This window comes from Eubalaena glacialis, chromosome 8 (genome assembly GCF_028564815.1).
Source record: "Eubalaena glacialis isolate mEubGla1 chromosome 8, mEubGla1.1.hap2.+ XY, whole genome shotgun sequence".
NCBI lineage: Eukaryota > Metazoa > Chordata > Mammalia > Artiodactyla > Balaenidae > Eubalaena > Eubalaena glacialis.
In genome coordinates this window covers 72,156,439-72,175,636 of record NC_083723.1, presented here as the reverse complement: position 1 = coordinate 72,175,636, position 19,198 = coordinate 72,156,439, and the positions used below count along the sequence as shown (strand labels likewise).

General features: G+C 35.9%; 1 protein-coding gene across 7 annotated transcripts in view; it reads left to right on the top strand.

Annotated features, from left to right (window-relative positions):
• The window catches only part of AKAP9 (A-kinase anchoring protein 9), a 152,008-nt gene that overhangs the window by 88,724 nt on the left and 44,086 nt on the right, over positions 1-19,198 (top strand). For all 7 annotated transcript variants that reach the window (XM_061198577.1, XM_061198576.1, XM_061198575.1 and 4 more), the window contains one exon: positions 4,606-4,832. In XM_061198577.1, the coding sequence (XP_061054560.1) occupies positions 4,606-4,832 (227 nt within the window). The remainder of the gene's footprint in view (positions 1-4,605; positions 4,833-19,198) is intronic.

The window sequence follows — 19,198 nt, the reverse complement described above, 5'->3', positions numbered from 1 at the left end:
CTTTTGTTGTGAGCAGTAGCACTTGTAATCTGTTTGCAGCCCTCAAGTCTGAACTTGTTTAGAGTTTAAACATGTGTGGACTTGTTAACTCTCTAAAAAAATAAATAATTGACTTGCTAATGTTTGCTGCCTCGTAAGAGCAACCTAGTTTATGAAATTGAAGGGAAATTTTGAGCCAATGTGAAATCGCTTGAACTTGAGTGAATATTAGACTAGTTCATAAAAATGAGTTCCCCTAGAATGTGTTGAAAGAAGAGGTCCTTTAGGTCTACACTGTGATGGTTCAGTAGTAAAATACATATACCTCCCGCTTAGAAGACCAGGGACTAAATCTTACTTGCTGCAGCTTTTTTTGGAGCAGTGTGTTGTTACAGCAAGAATACTGGATTAGTATGAGGAGGTCCTTATTCTAGCTCACTGTGACCTTGAGCAAGTCTCTTAGCCTCCTGGGGCCTCCCTTCAGTTTACTCATCTGTTAAGTGTAAGAGTCAGACAAGAGTCAGTGGTTTCCATTTGGAACCCCAGAGATCTTCAGGCCACTGGGGCAGGGGAATGCTGTATCCTATCACCCCCCCTGCTTAAACTGAGAAGTTTGTTTCTATCTGTATGGAATGAACATGGTAAAATCCATAAAAAAAGTGACTGAAGACCTTTTGAATAACCATCATCTGCCATGTTTAAGACACAGATCTGAGTGGTTGGCCAATCTGAAATCATGATTCTGTTCACCAAACTGGTCACTCTGAGATTTCTATTGGCATTTTATGAAATTGCCCTGCCAATTTATCTTTTTCTCTAATTTTTCCTGCCAAAGACTAGTTATAATAAATACAGTACAAGTTTGATGTTGTTCTCATTCCTTTATTTCACTGGAATAAACAAAGTTCTGTATCTTCATTGGAACATATTTGATTATTTTTATTCGTTTGTTTATATCTTCAAAATGTTATCAGTAAAATACATTAAGCTGGTTCACATCTTCATATTTTCTAGGTACTTTAATGTCTATTTTTTTATTAGCCATTTAAAAAATTAACATTCAGTGGCTTTTTGTAAGCCATTTTGTTTTATATATCCTTTGTATTTTGTGTTTGAGATTTGCTCCCATGCAATATATAGTATCTTCAGGTTTTTTCCTCACCATGGATTCCTTCTCTGGACCCCAAAACATGCTGATATCTTCATAATAAAAAAAAAAAAATTGTTTTTTCTCAACTTTGCTCCCCCCTTAAGGTAAACCGCAGCAAACTCTATGAGAGATTAGACCAGCTCTTGCTTCCACCAGCTTTGGTTTCTGTTTCTGTAGTACCAAAGCTGCTCTCTCTAAGGACAGCAGTGACCTTCCAATTGTCAAATCCAGTAGCATCTTCTCAGTCCTTGTCCCGTTTGACTTTCTAGACAAATAACATTATTGAAGTCTCTCTCTTTCTGAAACATTCTCTTCTTGTCTCCTGGAACATCTCTCTCCTGTCTTTCTCTGACTTTTTTTTTACACAGGTTCTTCTGTTGGCTTATGCTCCAGCCGTGTTTGTCCTTTTCTCACTAAATATTGCTCCTAAAGCAAATGTGTCTACTTCCAAGGTTCAACTCTTACCTTTCTACAGTGACTCCTAAGTCTCTACAGACCCGTATTTTCAAAAGTTGACTTCTCTCCTCCACATAGCCCGTTAACACTTCGGACTAATCATTTTTCATGCTTACTCTGTATACTTTCTCCGAATTTCTTAGTATTTCTCTTAATGACTCTTCTGTCCTCTAAGAATCATCTAAGCTGGAAACCCAGAGTCATCTTTTACTGCTTTTCTCTCTTGTCTTATACATTCAGTTTTTTCCAACCTGTGACCAGCCCCCGTCCGTCTTTAACATTTCTTATCTGGGCAATTGAAATAGTATTCTAACCAGACCCTTCTCCTTCTCCAACCCTTCCTCTGCATTGCTGCAGCTTGCTTCCTGATCACACATTTGATATTATCTTCCTGCTCAAAAAAACGATTTACTTCCCCATTATTTATAACAAAAAAACCCCGGTTCCTGAAAAATTTAAGACCATTCACAACTTGGATCCAGCCTACTTTCTAGCGACCTTTTTTCTGCTCTTTCCCCTACCTCATCCTTGCTTCGCCACATACTTGCACCCCACAAAGCTGCCTTGATTGCCCATCATATCAGACTATCATCTTTCCTCAGATTTGTCAGATTCTCTGTATCCATTAAAATGAAATGTCCCTAGAATGCATTTAATTCCTTAGATAAAGATGCTATATTACATAGGTATTTTTAGTTTTTTTAACACCAGTTGTAAACTAATATTTCTTGCTTCCATAATTTCATCAAAAATATCATTTATTTTCTAGACTACATTAATTTTATTTACTGGCTTTGTAATATCCATTGTACTGTACTTTATCTGAACTCATTTTGAATTCTAAGATCATTTTGAACTCATGAATATTTATAAACTGTTAATCCCTATTATCAAGACATTCAGTTTTTTTTTTTTTAATTTTATTTATTTATTTATTTATTTATGGCTGTGTTGGGTCTTTGTTTCTGTGCGAGGGCTTTCTCTAGTTGCGGCAAGTGGGGGCCACTCTTCATCGCGGTGTGCCGGCCTCTCACTGTCGCGGCCTCTCTTGTTGCGGAGCACAGGCTCCAGACGCGCAGGCTCAGTAATTGTGGCTCACGGGCCTAGTTGCTCCGCGGCATGTGGGATCTTCCCAGACCAGGGCTCGAACCCGTGTCCCCTGCATTGGCAGGCAGATTCTCAACCACTGCACCACCAGGGACGCCCAAGACATTCAGTTTTGAATATGTGGAATAGTGTAAGTAAATACCAGTCTAGTTGTTGTTTTTCAGTTTTGAAAATAAAAATGCAAAATGAAATTGTATTTGCTGCTACACTAAGAATTAGATAAACTTATGTAGTAGCAAACATTTAAAGTCATTTTCTCTAGGGACTTACCTAGGGTGGTCCAGTGGTTAAGACTTTGCCTTCCAATGCAGGGGATGTGGGTTCGATCCCTGTCAGGGAGCTAAGATCCCACATGCCTCACTGGCCAAAAAACCAAAACATTAAAACAGAAGCAATATTGTAACAAATTCAATAAAGACCTTAAAAAAAGAAAAAAGGTCCACATAATGTCATTTTCTAGAATGCAGTTTTGGATTCTTCAGCCAGTGACTTATATAGAGGAGGTGCTTAGTGAATCTTGAATTGTGCTGGGACTTCCCTGGTGGCACAGTGGTTAAGAATCCACCTGCCAATGCACGGTACACAGGTTCGAGCCATGGTCCGGGAAGATCCCACATGCTGCAGAGCAACTAAGCCCATGCGCCACAACTCCTGAAGCCCAGGAGCCTAGAGCCCGTGCTCCGCAACAAGAGAAACCACCGCAGTGAGAAGTCCGCGCACCGCAACGAAGAGTAGCCCCCGCTCGCTGCAGCTAGAGAAAGCCCGTGCGCAGCAACGGAGGCCCAAGGCAGCTAAAAATAAATAAATAAAATGTTGAATTGTGCTGAGTTCAGATCTTGTATCTGAAACCGCATCTGATATCATTACTACATGAGATTGAGAGACTTCCATATGACACCAGCTACTTTAGCAAGACTTTTTAATAAATAGCTCTTATTCTCCTGGGTGATTGTATCAAACTGAATGTTTATTCCAGGTACTTTGGAAATTACAGTTTCTTGTGACTTTAATTTGTTAACTTTGTACAGTTACTGATAAGAAATATGTACTACTTGTAATAAAAGAATAGGTGATTCCTCTTCAGGAAATTTCATTGTTCGATTGTAGCATGCTGCCCACAGATAAGTACTGTATTCCCTGGCAGTGATAAATAACATATGCTTTTATTTCAGTTTAGAGAAAACGCTTCTAAAGCTTTATCTTCTGCCCATGTAAACTCAATTTTCTTTACATAAGAAAAAAGACTAGTGTGGAAACACAAGTCCATATTTAAAATTAGAACTGCTTATTAGTCTAACCTTTTCCCAGGATAGCTATTACAAAAGTAGCAAGTTGCAAAAAGATTTTAGTCCCTTTTGCTGTCTAGCCGAGCAGGTGGTGCTGCCCAGTATAGTGCTTAGAAATGAAAGGGTCTGCTCCATGCAAAATCAAGCACTTCTGTCGTTCCATACACCTGGAATATCCCGTTACACAACGTTTTCTTTTCATGTTGTTGTTTAGATATTTGTTTTTCATTACACCATGTGTAATGTCCTTGAGGATAGGAACCAAATCTTGCCACCTATGTGTCTCCATTACTTAGTAAACCCTACGTGATGGGCATTTAGTAAATATCTGTTGAAAGGTGTTTTAAATTTTTTATCAAAGAAAAAATACTAATTATCGAAAATATTAATTTCTGCCAAGCCCTATTAGCTAGCATAGCATTATTCTTCCCATTCTTATACCTGGTAGGTTGTCAAATAATATTACATTCTGTATTTGCCTATTTCATTTGTTTTGTTGCAGTGTTAACTAAGATACCTTATAGTTCCAATGATTTCAAGTTTTAATTTGATTTTATTTTGTAACCTTTTTTTTTTTCTATATTATAATTGATTTATATCTTTAAAATAGTGTTATTCTGGTTACAGATGAATGTAAACCCTCTTATTCTGGAAGTGATATACCAAGAAGTGACAGTAGCATGTGGTCCAAAGTAACTGAGGAAGGAACGGAGCTGTCACCGCAGCTCATGAGGAGTGGATTTACTGGAAATGAAATAGACCCTGAAAATGAAGAACTTATGCTGAACATTAGCTCTCGACTACAAGCGGCAGTTGAAAAACTCCTAGAAGCCATAAGTGAAACTAGTAGTCAGGTAACCTCCTTATGTTGCTAATATATACTGAGTTGGAAATAGGTTTTCTTTTAAGCCAGGGAACGAGGACTAAATGTTTTCTCTCTACTGTCTCACAGAAATCTAGTTTGGTTCCCCTTTAATAATTGGTTGTCTTTGTGACAACCAATTGCTGATGGGGTCTTTGAATTCTAAAATTCAATGTTTTAATTTTCAGATTTTTCTAGACTCTTACACATTACTTTTTTTGATACCAAAAGAGATTTTAACTTTACCATTGTATGAAATATTCTATTATAATACATATTATTTATTTGAAGGAATGGTATAAGGAATCTCTAAAACAAACCGTGTGCTCAAGTATGTCATAGCACTACTATTAAATATAACAGATCAAGCCTACAATTCCTTCCCGTGATTTTTACATTCTTTTCACAAATATGATTAGAATACCTCACTTCACTACCTTGGTAGGAAATTAGAGTGAGGGACAGTTTCTACATTAAAGTATTGTTTTCATAGAACTTTTGAGAGTATATACCATTGTATTTATACCTTAACTTGCAATTTTCTCTGTCTATAAAATTTTTATACCCTGTATAGTAATTGTCTCTTAAGTACTCTATGCAGAATTTTAAAAATTGTTTGCTGTTTTAAAATGAAGTAATTTCACTTATTTTAAAAATATTTAATTTAACTGTAGAATCACAACTCTCATGTTAGTCAAATGAGTGCTTCATTGTCATCAGCTACAGGGCCAGTATATTAACATTTTTCACTGATATCTTTATTCAGAGTATTCTAGATCCATGTGCATTTTAAACAAAAGTTGAGAAGTTGAAAGAGTATCTTTGATCTCTTGTTATTTCTGATGTCTGGCCTCCATTGATGCTACTTTTTTTTCTTTAAGAAATTATTCTGTTTCTGCAGTAGCAATGACTATTGAATGTATCAAATTTGACAAATATTGTTATATATATTGTGTTTTAATGCGAGATTCATTTACTTTTAGGTTAAGTTAGTGATTATACACCATTTCTTGAGTCATCTCTTGTTTAGTGACCCTTGAAATAATTTGTTAACCTCCTGCTATTTGGTTAACATCATTATCAATCCATTATTCTTTTTTTGTCTCTTGATAAGTTGCTGTTGGCATTAAACTAAGAAGGCATTATCAAAACAACATATATTTCCAGTGAAATATTTGTCCTCCAAATAGATTTCAGCTCTGAAAACTGTTATCTTAACCAGAGTTTTCCTCAGGTTCATTCTTCTTTGTTGGAAGACAGTCTAAATTTTCTTCTGTGATATAGTATGGATCATATCTATCTTTGAGAGGAAAAGAATCCTAAAATAACCACACATTGCAGTGAGAATTCACTGATTGGCCAGGGGAATATATCATAATATATCTACTGTTAAACTTCTGGATGGCACCTTGATTGACTGAACAAACTAAGGTATTCATATGCAGTTAAATAGGTTTCAAAAATTCTTCCATAGATAAATTCTGAAGATATAATATGATATGATATATAGTTATATTACAGAAGAAATTGCTATCTTTGGGTAATTCTTGTTTTTTTTAAGCTTTCTTTTAAATCAGGTGCAAAATGATTGAAAAGCTTTTGCTTCAGTAACTCAGATTTCCTTGAGCATCCACAAAGAACTAAAAGAAGTGTAGTATTCCTGAAAACTCACATCTTTGTGTATTTACTAACAGAAAGGATGACTATTTACACAAACAATGATAGGGGTCCCATCTTTACTAAAAGCACACATAGTAAGTGCTGTTAAGGAAATGGCACCAACTAAAACCAGCCTCATTTATGTATTCATTTAACAAGACATTAAATTATACTCTTGGATCAAAGAATTATAATGTTTACTGCATTTTTCTTCAGCCTCAGGTGTGGTAGACTTAAGCTCAAACATTGAAATTATGAATGCTATGTCATAATGTGAAATTCCATAGCTACAATGAAAAAACACACATTTTCTACTAAGATTTGGTATCTTTTAAAGTCTTTACTTTTTAAAATTAACGTAAGCCCTGGATTGGCTTTCTTTTAGAATGCTTATGCGTAAGCCACTTTAACAATATGCTACTCTCCTTAGTAAACTGAGCCAATTCTGGCATTTTCAACTGTTGCTTTTCAGCACTTTTAATGCTTGAATGCATATGCATCATAATTATTCCTTTTATTCTATGAAAGTCATACAGATGATTCTATACTGAATTTCCACATGATCTTGCTTTTTTTTCTTTTTTGCTTATTTCAGCCACGTTGGTATTTAATTTCTGTATTTATCTTTTATACCATGAAAACAGCTGTTAATACTTTTCCTTTTTTGACCACTATTAAATACTTTTGACCTGGATCTTGAGCTCTGTTAATACTGTTGCTACTACCTGATACTCATTGTAATTTATGGACAATCTAGTTAATGCAATATATTTGTCATTTGACAAGCCCCATGGAAAAGGGTAAATAAATCAGAAGTGATCAGTGGTTGGACTTGTTCCTACAGGCTACTGAAGAGAAACTTTCCCCATAATCCATTAACACTGTCAACAGACAAGTGCGGGAGATCCACCTGAAACACTCAGTCTTCCAGGCTAAGATTACAGCTTATCAAATCTGCTTATGTGTCTAGGTAGTGAGGTACAGTAGGAGCCTGCTGATTCTCAATTTGTTAAATACTAAAGCAGCAATATGTTATGTAGATTTTACTGTATTCTTTTAGTTTACATATCACTGAATAGATCACAGAAATTTTGCCCAGAGCAGTAAGTAGTTCTCAGTGTGGTCTCTTAAGCAGCAACATAAGCATCACTAAAGACTTGTTCTGAATGTAAATTCTCAGTCCCCACCCCAGACCTACCGAATGATGGGGCCCCAAAACCTGTGTTTTAACAAGTCCTTTAGGTGACACTGATACAGACTAAAGTTTGAGAACCACTGACCTAGAAATTATTATTATAATATTCACATTATTCTAGCGGAATTTTGAAGTGTTCTACTAATATCTGTTATATAAAAGGTTGAAGTAGTTGTTGACACTTGATATAAAAATCATTTTTCTTAGATGAATTATATTTTTAAGGCAGTGGGAATAGGAGCTCTGTAAAATTTTCTTTAAATTTAGTTCAGTTACTACTCTTCCATGGAGAGATGTTTAAAGACATTGACTTCTTCAGAATATTCTCATTAATAACTAAAATTATTTTGAACATGATGAATATTTTTAACAGATTGATGCAAAATAATGTGTAGTCCTCTGTGAAATGACTAGTATTCCATTTTCTTTTTAATGAGTCATTATTTGGTTCTTCTTCATAATGGAATATTTCCCTTTTATTTTGATTCTTTTTCACTTGTCATAAAAAAATCTAAAACAGAACTGACACTGCTATAATATCTTTTTGCTTGCAGTGAAAGAGAAATTCAGGTAAATAGCTCTGCATAGGATACCCTGAGAGTAGAAAAGAGAGCAGCATCTGACAGTTTAGGGTAAGGTAGGATCAAGTAAAGCTTATTGGAGGACTCGATGCTTTGAGATGAGTCACTCATTCATCAAATTTATTGAACACCTGGTATGTAACAATTGCTCTTCTAGATACTGGAGGTACAGCACTGAACAAAGTACAAAGTCCCTACTCTCATAGAGGTTACAATATAATGGTGGGGACTGATAATAAATAAACGTAGTATGCCGGATGGTGATACCTACTGTGAAGGAAAATAAAATAGGGGGAGGTAGAGCATGATGGGGGAAGAGGACATTTTATGTAGGAAAATTAAGGAAGACCTCTCTGATAATGTGATAGTCAAGCATCTACCTTAAGGAAGTGTGGGAGACAGCCACATAGGTAAGTTGGGGAAGAATGTTTCAGGCAAAGGAATAGTGAGTACGAGGCCCTGAGGTGGTCATTGAGGTGGTCATGTGCTAGTTCTTTGTGTGGTTGACAAAGAGGCCAGAGTAGCTGGAGCAAGAAGAGTGGGGAAAGTGTGGGAGACGAGGTCATAGTGATACCTGGGAACCAAATCACATGGAACTTGGAATTTAATTCTTAATGAGATGCAGAGTCATTGGGTACAATTTTTTAACTTGTTATTTTGAAGTAATTTTAGACTTACAGAAAAGTTGCAAAAATAGTACCAAGAGTTCCCATGTACTCTTCACTCAACTTTCCCTAATGTTCACATCTTGCGTAACCACACTATAGTTATCAAAACTTAGAAATTAAAAGTAGTACAATACTATAAACTACAGACTGTTTGGATTTTACCAGTTTTCCCACTAAAGTCCTTTTTCTGTTCTAGGATCTGTTCCAGGATCGCACATTGCATTTAGTTGTCATGTCTTCTTCATCTTCTCCAGACTCTGTTAGTTCCTGAGTCTTTCTTTGCCTTTCATGACCTTGACACTTGAAAAAGACTAGCCAGTTATTTTGTAGACTATCCCTCGGTGTGATTTTGTCTGTTTTCTCATGATTACATGAAGCTTATTCATTTTTGACAAGAATACCACTGAAGTTATGTGCCCTTCTCTGTGTGTCAAATCGAAAGGCACATGTCTTATTACAGGTGCTGTTAATCTCGATTACTTGTGGTGTCAGCTGGGTTTCTCCACTGTTTGATACTATGCAAATTTCCTGTTTCTCTTTAAACTTCCATCCACTAATCTTAGCATCCATTGGTAGATCTTGCCTGCACAATTATTACTGTGGTGTTCCAATGGTGATTTTCTATCATCATTCATTCATCATTCCTTCATTTATTGATTGGAATTATTCTGTAAGAGCTGTTTCTTTTTTCTTTTATTTATTTATTTACTTATTTTTATTTTTTGCTGTGCGCGTGCTTTCTCTGGTTGTGGCAAGTGGGGGCTCCTCTTCGTTGCAGTGCGTGGGCTTCTCATTGAAGTGGCTTCTCTTGTTGCGGAGCACGGGCTCTAGGCACGCGGGCTCTAGAGCGCAGGCTCGGTAGTTGTGGCGCACGGGCTTAGTTGCTCCACGACATGTGGGATCTTTCTGGACCAGGGATTGAACCCGTGTCCCCTGCGTTGGCAGGCGGAGTCTTAACCACTGCACCACCAGGAAAGTCCCAAGAGCTGTTTCTTCACTCACATTTATTTACTTAACTAATCGAGTTTCATGTGAACTCATAGCTATTAATTTTTTTCAGTGGTTTATAATCCAATACTACAGTAGTTTGTTTTGTTCCAGCTTTGGCAGTAAGAACTCTTTCAGGTTGGCACCTGTGCACTTTCAAAGTGCTTATTCTTTTGAGCATTTGCACTATCAGAGACTCCAGGCCCATCTTGTATTTTCCCTGCCCCAGCCCTAGAATCAACTACTTCTCCAAGGAATTCAAGTTCCCTTTATTGGAGAAGGATACTTAGAAACCAAGACCTGGGTGCTATATGTGCTTATTGTTAACTAAGGTGTTGTGGTCGTCTCAGCAGACAGTTTGAAAATATATGTAGTATATTAACCCTTGCATATATATTTATTTCTATATCTATCTGTATATATCATAGAAATATAATTTCATATCGATACCTCCAATTCCCATCTAGTACCATAGCATTCTTTCTCCCCTTTCCCCTTTCCTTTGTAACTTTGTTCTCCAAAGGCGAGAAACAAGGCTCTCATAATCTACAGTAGTTTTATTTATTTGTTAACCATTTATACCCATAAAGTAATTTCATACCCATATATACCCATAAAGTAATTTTACAGTTGCTAACCTATATCCCTGTGAAAAACAAATTTACCAACTAGAGTACAGTAGTTTTTGATCTTTAGCCTTACAGTATACAATCAAAATACTGTTTTTCAAAGTATCATAGGTTAACTCTTCTCCCCACGCCTTTAGTGTGGTTTTGTTATTCACTTTTAATACAATAAGAATTATTTATTATAGTTTTTATTCCATTTTGGGTTCCCCCACACTTTGGTTAATTTTTTTAAAATTTACATACAGTAAATTTCATTTGTGCGTAGACAGTTCTTTTGGTTGTGACAGATGCATAGAGTTATGTGTCTACCACCACAATCATAATACAGAACATCCATCACCCCAAAATTCCCTGGTGCTGCTCTGTTCTTTTATAGTCAGCCCCTCCTCCACTTCCTGCCCTTGAAAATCACTAGCTGCTTTCTGTCCCTATAGTTTTGTCTTTTCCAGAATGTCATTAATGAAATCATACATTATGCATTATTTTGGGTCTGGTTTCATTGTCTTAACAAAATACATATAAGATTCATCTATGTGTGTTAATACTTTGTTTCTTTTTAGACCTGAGGAGTATTCCATTGAATGGCTGCACCTGTTTGTTTATCCAAAGGACATACAAATTGTTTCCAGCTCTGTGTCATTAGAGATTTTTCAGCAACTGATCTAACTTAACATTTATCAAAAGGATCACTTTGACCACCTTGTTAAATATAGACTGGGGGGATGGAGGGGTGCAGGACAGAAGCAAAGAAATCAGTTGGAGAACTTGCCCAGGCTTATAAATTAGGTGTAAGTTAGAATTTTAATCCAGGCAGTCTGGCTTCAGGGTCCATGCTCTTAACTGCCACTTTTTCTGCCCTTTGAAAATGAAAGGAGTGAATCATTCTGTCAGTTACTGCTGACAGGTCGTGTTATAGCCTGAGGAGTAGATTTTGAAATCTGGGAGGTGTGTGGTGTGGTGTGTGTGGGGGGGTGTCATTGGTTACTTTACAAGAGCAGTTTCAGTGAAGTAATGGAGATGAAAGCATAATTCAAGAGAAAATGAGAGGGAAAATGAGTCTTTTAGGTAAAGACTTACAAGACAAGTAGAAACTAAGTGGGTGGGTCAAGAAGAAAATTTGTGGCAAATGGCATAGCATGTTGGTATAAACCAGCATGATGTGTTTGAGGATACTGGGTAGTTTTGTGTTATAAACATCCAGGGTGGAATGTGGGGAACAGAGGGTAGAAGGATAGCAGTGGTTAGCACATAGTCCCTTGAGGGCTTAGTTAAGGAGTTTTAACTTTATGCTGAAAAGTGTGGGGAGGCATTGAAATATTTTTGGTAGAAAATAATAATATCAAATTTGTGTTTTAGAGAGAATTCCTCTGGCAACAGTGGGGTGGATATATGGGCAGGAAAATAGTGAGGAAAGATGCTGAATGTGCAGAAACAGGAGACTCTTAAAATATTGCAGTGAAAAGGGATAGAAATCAAGTTAGGGCAAGAGGGAAGTGATTTTAAAACTTGTAGAAGTTGAATTTGATAGAAGTTCGTGTGACATTGAATGTAGGGGGTAAGGAAGGGGAGAGGAAACCACACGTGAATCCTTGACCAACTAAGTTGTTGGTGTATTTCCCTTACTGAGATGGGGGATGCAAAAGAAGTGAATAACGAGTTCAGTTTTAGGTAATCTGAGTTTGAAATGCATAGAGGGAGAAGATATTCCCTAGAGTCTAGAGTTTGGGAAACTAGATTGGAAGTTGTCATCATTTTAAAGACATTGGAAACCATGGTTTTCGAGAGTGTACAGAGCTAATTTTTTGTCCTGGTAGAGTGCTGAGATTTAAAAGAGAATAAAGGTAGATAAGTCTACAAAAGATACTGAGAATGAGAGAGGAAAATCAAGAGAATAGTATCATAAAAGCCAGATGAGGAGTGATTTTCCGTAAGTGTCAGATACCATGGAAAGGTAACGGATGCTGAGGATTTAGTGTCCATTGGATATTTCAGTATAGGTGTCATCAATGACCTTGATGAGAACAGTTTCATGGAGTTGATAGAGGAGAAATTCAAAATTCAGACATTTACAGAAATAGAGTTGAAGAAATAGAGACAGCAATTTCATGATACCTGGCCATGAAGAAAACAGGAGACCATTAGCTTGAAAGGGGGAGAATGCTTTTTTTAAGATTCAGGTGTTTATATTGAGTAGCAATGGAAAAGTTGAAGATGCACATCAGAGGGGATGGGCTTTGTGGAGCCAGATCCTTGGGGTAGGTGAGGGTGGAATCTGGAACACAAGTGGAAGGTGTGGCCTTTGGATCAGAGAGACTCTGCCTCCTTTAAGATTGGTCAGAGAAATTATTGCCAGTGATTGTGGGCTTTTGTTTGGGTTTGGGGAGGCGTTTCATTGAAAAGGCCCTGTAGTCTAAGTAAATACTGTCAAATAATCAAGGTTCTTTCTTTCCTTTTTTTTTTTTTTTTTACTGGTTTGGTTTTATATGTTATATAATTTTAGTGGGACATCATGATTAAGTCTTATACTTAGTTTTAAGTTTAGAGGCTGCTTTAGGTTCCGTAGATGCATCTTGCTTTAATAAAAGAATTGGTAAGCGTTTTCTTTACTAAGTATCAGGGTATCTGCCTTTATAGCCGGATTTCATAATATTTTTTATGAGTATTTTACTTTATGTATTTGATTTCATAAGTGATTTGCCCAATGGCATGTCCAAACCCATATAATAATACATTTACTGTGATGGATTTTACTTCTCTTTTGCTGAGACAGGCTGCTATAAATATTGAATATATTCAGGCTTGTATTCAACCTATTGCAGTTTCCTATTGGTTGGGATGGCTTTTGTTGGAATAGGAGTAAAATTGCTGAGAGTCTAGTCTCAAGCCCTTAGAAAGTTAATCTCTTTAACATTCTCTTTATTTAGTAGTGTCTTTGTGGTTCTGCAGAGAAGTTTTATCTTTGAGAGTGTGGTTTTAGATTCTTTCTCTTTCTTTTTTTTTTAATTTGGCTGCTTTGCGGCGCACGGTCTTTTGTCTAGTGTGGAGAGTGGGGGGTGGGGCTACTCTTCGTTGTGGTGCGCGAGCTCATTGCAGTGGCTTCTCTTGTTGTGGAGCACGAGCTCTAGGTGCGCGGGCTTCAGTAGTTGTGGCGCACAGGCTCAGTAGTTGTGGCTCGCGGGCTCTAGAGCGCAGGCTCAGTAGTTGTGGCGCACGGGCTTACTTGCTCCGTGGCATGTGGGATCTTCCTGGACCAGGGATTGAACCTGTGTCCCCTGCATTGGCAGGTGGATTCTTAACCACTGCGCCACCAGGGAAGTCCCTGTTTCAGATTCTTGATTCTTGGGACAGGTAGAAATAGGAATCAGTCTGTTATGTGGGAAGTAGTGTTTTAGCAATTAAAGTTTTCCAGAATCCAGAGGTACTGTTTAGAGCCATAGGAGATTATTTACCAAGAGATTCTTTCAGGCGTTAGAAGAGAACAGTGAATGAGGAACTTACTCCCAAAGAAATGATTTTTATTATAGGCAACTCTCATGAATTTATTAATAATCATTTTTTAGATTAATGGAACTTAAGGTACTTTTCTATATTTTCTCCAAGAGGGAGCCTTTTTATGAGGATGAAACAGTAGTACTGTAAGTTAAGATTCTGTTTTGTCATTGTTGTGTTTTAAAACATAAACTGTGGGCTTCCCTGGTAGCACAGTGGTTAAGAATCCGCCTGCCAGTGCAGGGGACACAGGTTCGAGCCCTGGTCCAGGAAGATCCCGCATGCCGCGGAGCAACTAAGCCCGTGGGCCACAACTACTGAGCCTGCGCTCTAGAGCCCGCGAGCCACAACTACTGAGCCCGCGTGCCACAACTACTGAAGCCCGCGCACCTATAGCCCGTGCTCCACAACAAGAGAAGCCACTGCAATGAGAAGCCTGCGCACCACAATGAAGAGTAGCCCCCCACTCGCCGCAACTAGAGAAAGCCTGCACGCAGCAATGAAGACCCAGCGCAGCCAAAAATAAATAAGTAAAAAATAAATAAATTTATTAAAAAAATAAAAATAAAGCATAAACCTTAATGAAGTGTTGAAATACATTTGCCATTAGGTGTTCCTCCCAGTGTGTGTATTATAAGCATCAGGGCTCTGTCAGGGTATTGTAGCCAGGATTCAGTCTATTAAGTAACTTAAAAAAATAAAAAATAAATCAAAATACAAAAGAGAGCAACAGAAGTGGTTTACAAGTTGGGGGAAATATTTCTGGGGAAAAGGTTAAATAGTTTGACATTGTACAATTAAAGTAAAGCTAAACATAACTCTATACCGCAAATTAATAGCTTTCAAATATACATTAAAATCTTGATTATCTGAAACCAGGGGATAATGAGCTAGTCTGGATAATTAAAAGGGTGTCCTCTTAAAAATTGAAATTATTTTAACTGTTATTGATTGCAGAGTTTTATGTGCTTTCTAAAATTAAAAAATATATATAATTTGAATTATTCCAATTCAAAGTAATCTATCTGGACATCAATATATATAATATACCATCAGTTAATATGCTGTTTTGGGGAGAGCTATTTGCCCCTATCTTAAATCGTCTTTACTGCTGTTTTGAGTCTTTTCCCCCTTTAATTTTACTGTTTTCTTTGTGGTTAGTTTCTTAACCTTGACTTATGTTCCTGGTTATAAGGGGGTATACCTTACTTATAAATTTTTGTTTTACATGGATAAACACAGGTTTTACATGCTTTCAAATGTAGGGAAAAAATAGACTATAATTTGAATTATTTTAATTCAGGGTCACCTTTCTGAACATCAATTAATATAGTATGCCATCAGTTAATGTACTGTTATGAGGGCTGTTTGCCCCATTCTAAGTCATCTTAATCTGCGGCTTTTTTGAGTCTTTTCCTCCTAGTTTTCTCTTTTCTTTGTAGTTAGTTCTTGGCTTGACCTAAATGTTTGTATTTATAAAGGGATATGTCTCACTTTCAGGGTTTTGTTTTTGCTTCAGATAAGAGAAATTGGACACCAGGTTATGAAAATAAACAGTTATTCTCAGAGGGAGCTGAGAAAGAGTATTTTGAGAGGTGTTTGATATGCTGAACATGGGTCCAGCCAGTTCATAAAGCTGAACATCTAGGATGTTGATGATTTTGTATCTGCTGAAGCCCCAGTAAAGTCAAATTTAGCTGCGCCAGTGGTGTGGTTAGATCTCCATCTTGTACAGATGTTATGATGTTTTCACAAACTAACTGGAGGCGTCACATAAGAAACCATAATAAACAGAAATTTGTCATTGCCAAGTCCGGAATTCTAGGAAGCAGCTGCCCCTCTGCTACCCCAAACCATATCCCTGTAGATTCTGAGCTTTCTGTAGAAAATCTTATTTTCTCTGCCCTAATTATTAACTTACTGTGAAGGGTTTGAGTATTGACTCCTCTAAAGATATTTTGTATAGTGAAAGTGGCTATAAAATTGATTTTTGTTGATGTGCTTGCTTTAGTTTGGGTTTTTCCATAGTAGATAAAGGTTTTGTGAGTTAAGGATATTTAGTTACTGGGTAGAGAAAAGACACCACAATGAAAGATTTTTTCATTTATTTAAAACAACTTTCACTATTGAGGATTTTTAATATTAAAAAGTATGTTGTTCATATTTTAAATTCTGAGAAGCTGTTTTATTCACTATTGCCGAGGTTTCTGGAGCTACCAAAAGGCCATTATACACCACTTGTGCTTTTAAGTTTTAGTCAGAGTTCATAGGATACCTTAAGTGGTATAATTACCAATTATTATATACAATGCAGCTTTTAAAAAGAGGGTTTTTTTTTCCTTAAGAATTACTCTGTAAACAATTCAGTGTGGAAATAGTTTATAACCGATGTTATAAACTATCTATGTTTAGTTACATAAACTATGTTTAGTTTTAATGACTACTCAGAATGAGTATTATTTTAAGGAAATATCAAAAGGAAATACTTAGTTTTCCAGAAATAGTTATGATTATTGGATATAGTTGAAGAACTAATTGGTAATGTGGACTCAAACCTACTTGTTTTCACATTTTTAAATTAAAACAATTTTTTAATGGAATGGAAAAACACTAGCTTATCTTAGAAGCATTATAAACTTATCTAGATATCCTTTTCAGAGCTCTGACGTGGAACTTGGATCCTGTTAGGCAGGCTTTTTTGTGGGTGTATAAATTCAGATTCCACCTGTCAGTGTACCTATAGGTAAAGACATTAAATCACACCCTCTGTTCTGACCTTTCCCCAGGGACACTGACTAGAATTCTTTGGCTCAGCATGAGAGGCTATTTGAATAGCTCAGTTAGAAGAGCAGGTTGTGAAGCAGCAAGAACAAGGGAAATAATGTTGCAGCTACGTTTTTAAGACTGCTACTATGGAGACTGAAAACTTGACTTTCCCTACCAGGTTCTGCTTGGAAGGCTTTTATTTCCACAGACATATTTTGATTCCGGAAGCAGTTTTATTGCTTAGCTAATTAGATATTTATATTTTTAGTCTTCCATTTTTCAACAATTTAGTAATTATTCTAATTAAAAACGTGTTTGCTTGCTTTTAGTTTTGTTTTTTTGTTTTTGTTTTGTTCTGGTTTTTTTGATGAAGACTGATGGAGATCTAGTTTTTTTTAAGTTTGTGGGTTTTTTCTTTTGTTGTTTAGTTGTATGAATTAATTTTATAATGTTTATTTGGTAGTGCTAAGGAGAAATTTTCATACTGCTATGGTATATCTTAATAAACTAAACAGAACTTTTTTAGTGTAGTGGAAAACTGGTACAGCAAATGAGGAAAATTAGCAGCTACAACTTCTAGAATGGATTCTTACAGGACCTATTTGGCAACTGTCAAACTTAGTGGCTCGTGGTTGGAAGAACAAGATGAAGACATTTATGAGGTTGAATCTCGTGTGCCTTTACCACATCCTTTTCCTCTGTGTGAACATTTGGATGAAAATAACTCAGTAATTGTTAGTACTTCTATTTTTCATTTTATTCATAAAAGAAATGGGCATATATTAAAGCTTATTTCTAAAATTTCCCTGCCTACCCCTCCTTATTCAGTAAGTATAAAAATTTGGTTTTTTATAGTTTTATTTTATGCTTTCAGTTTTTTATACATTTAGTTTAAAACTGTAATGAGAAATGAACTTTAAATGTCTTTGGTAAGGGTAAATGGAATAGAATCTTGTTTTCTTCTTGTTTGGTGTGTTACTACTCATTCATCCTGTAATGATTAATGTATTGAAGGGCTAAATTTTGTCCACAAGCCCCAACTTGGCTATGTTTTTCATTCCAGAAAGCAGAATGAGATAATATTTCAGTTCTCCCATGCCAGGCAAGCTGTTTAAAAAGATCCTGCTTGTCCTTAAGAATCTTACTTCTATATGTTTATGATGCCAATCCTGAGTAAAAATGGAGTGATTATATTTGAAGGAATAGGCATTGTCATACCTAAAACAGCTAAGTGAATTGTCATGGAGCCAATTAGGAAATATTTACAATCATATGGCATATTGCCTGTAGTTCCAGAAAAGAAAACAGGAAACCTGGATTCTTATTTCAGTTTTTTTTCCTAACTCCCTAAGGAGCTTATTTTTAATATACCTGCTAATCCTATGAGGAATTACCTTTTTCTGCTTTTTATGTGAAATGTATGTTATAAGCAATGTTAAGGGTATTTAGCATAGTTAGTATTTCAGGTTCATTTGACACTTAAATGTTGTGAATGATTCACTACAAGTTACTCAGTATGTTATTTGCCACTTTTTGTGACTTTTCATGGCTTTAATTATATGTACTAGCTAGTATTTAACAAGACAGATGCTTTCAGAATAGTTTTGTTACCTCCCCTAAAGCTTTTATATTAAAGTGACAGATTATTTACTAATTATACATACTTTTAATGTAGTAAGTTTATTAAATTATGTGAAAATATTGAATATGATATTTTTATATATTTCACATTATTAAGTATTAGGTTATAGGTATTATATAAATATTAGGAATAAACTGTACCTTAACTGGATGGAAGAGGTTTTTTTAAGTATTATGTATTTAAATAAATATTTGAAGGAATCTCTTATTCCAATAAATGTGGGTGCTATCTTCTATATTTGAAGGAATCTCTTATTCCAGTAAATGTGGGTGCTATCTTCTATAATAAGTGAAATTTGTTTCCTAGATCTACTGTATTTGAGTCCCAACTTTTTTGTTTTGCTTTGTAAAACTGAAGTTATTTATTGTGGTTTTATAGTAATATTTAAATGCATCTTAAGGCAGGTTTAGATCTTGTCAGAAAATAGAATATAGAAGCTGACTTATTTTTCTTATCTAAAGCAAGTGTTTATTTTGTTGTAAGTGCATTGTTGTATTAGTACAGTAAATTTGAAAAAGGAAAAAAAAACTCATATCCTAATTAGAGCTATGAACTCTTTTAGAGAGTTCATATATTTCAGGCAACCATTTTACAATGTACAGAAAAAAAATTACATATGTACATGTGAAAGCAGTTGATTTATTTTTAAAATATAGGCTGTGACTAAGTTCAGGAGCAGGGCTTTTTATAAATTAGTTCATATTTTATGGTCATTTTTTAATTTTAAAAATTAATGTATACT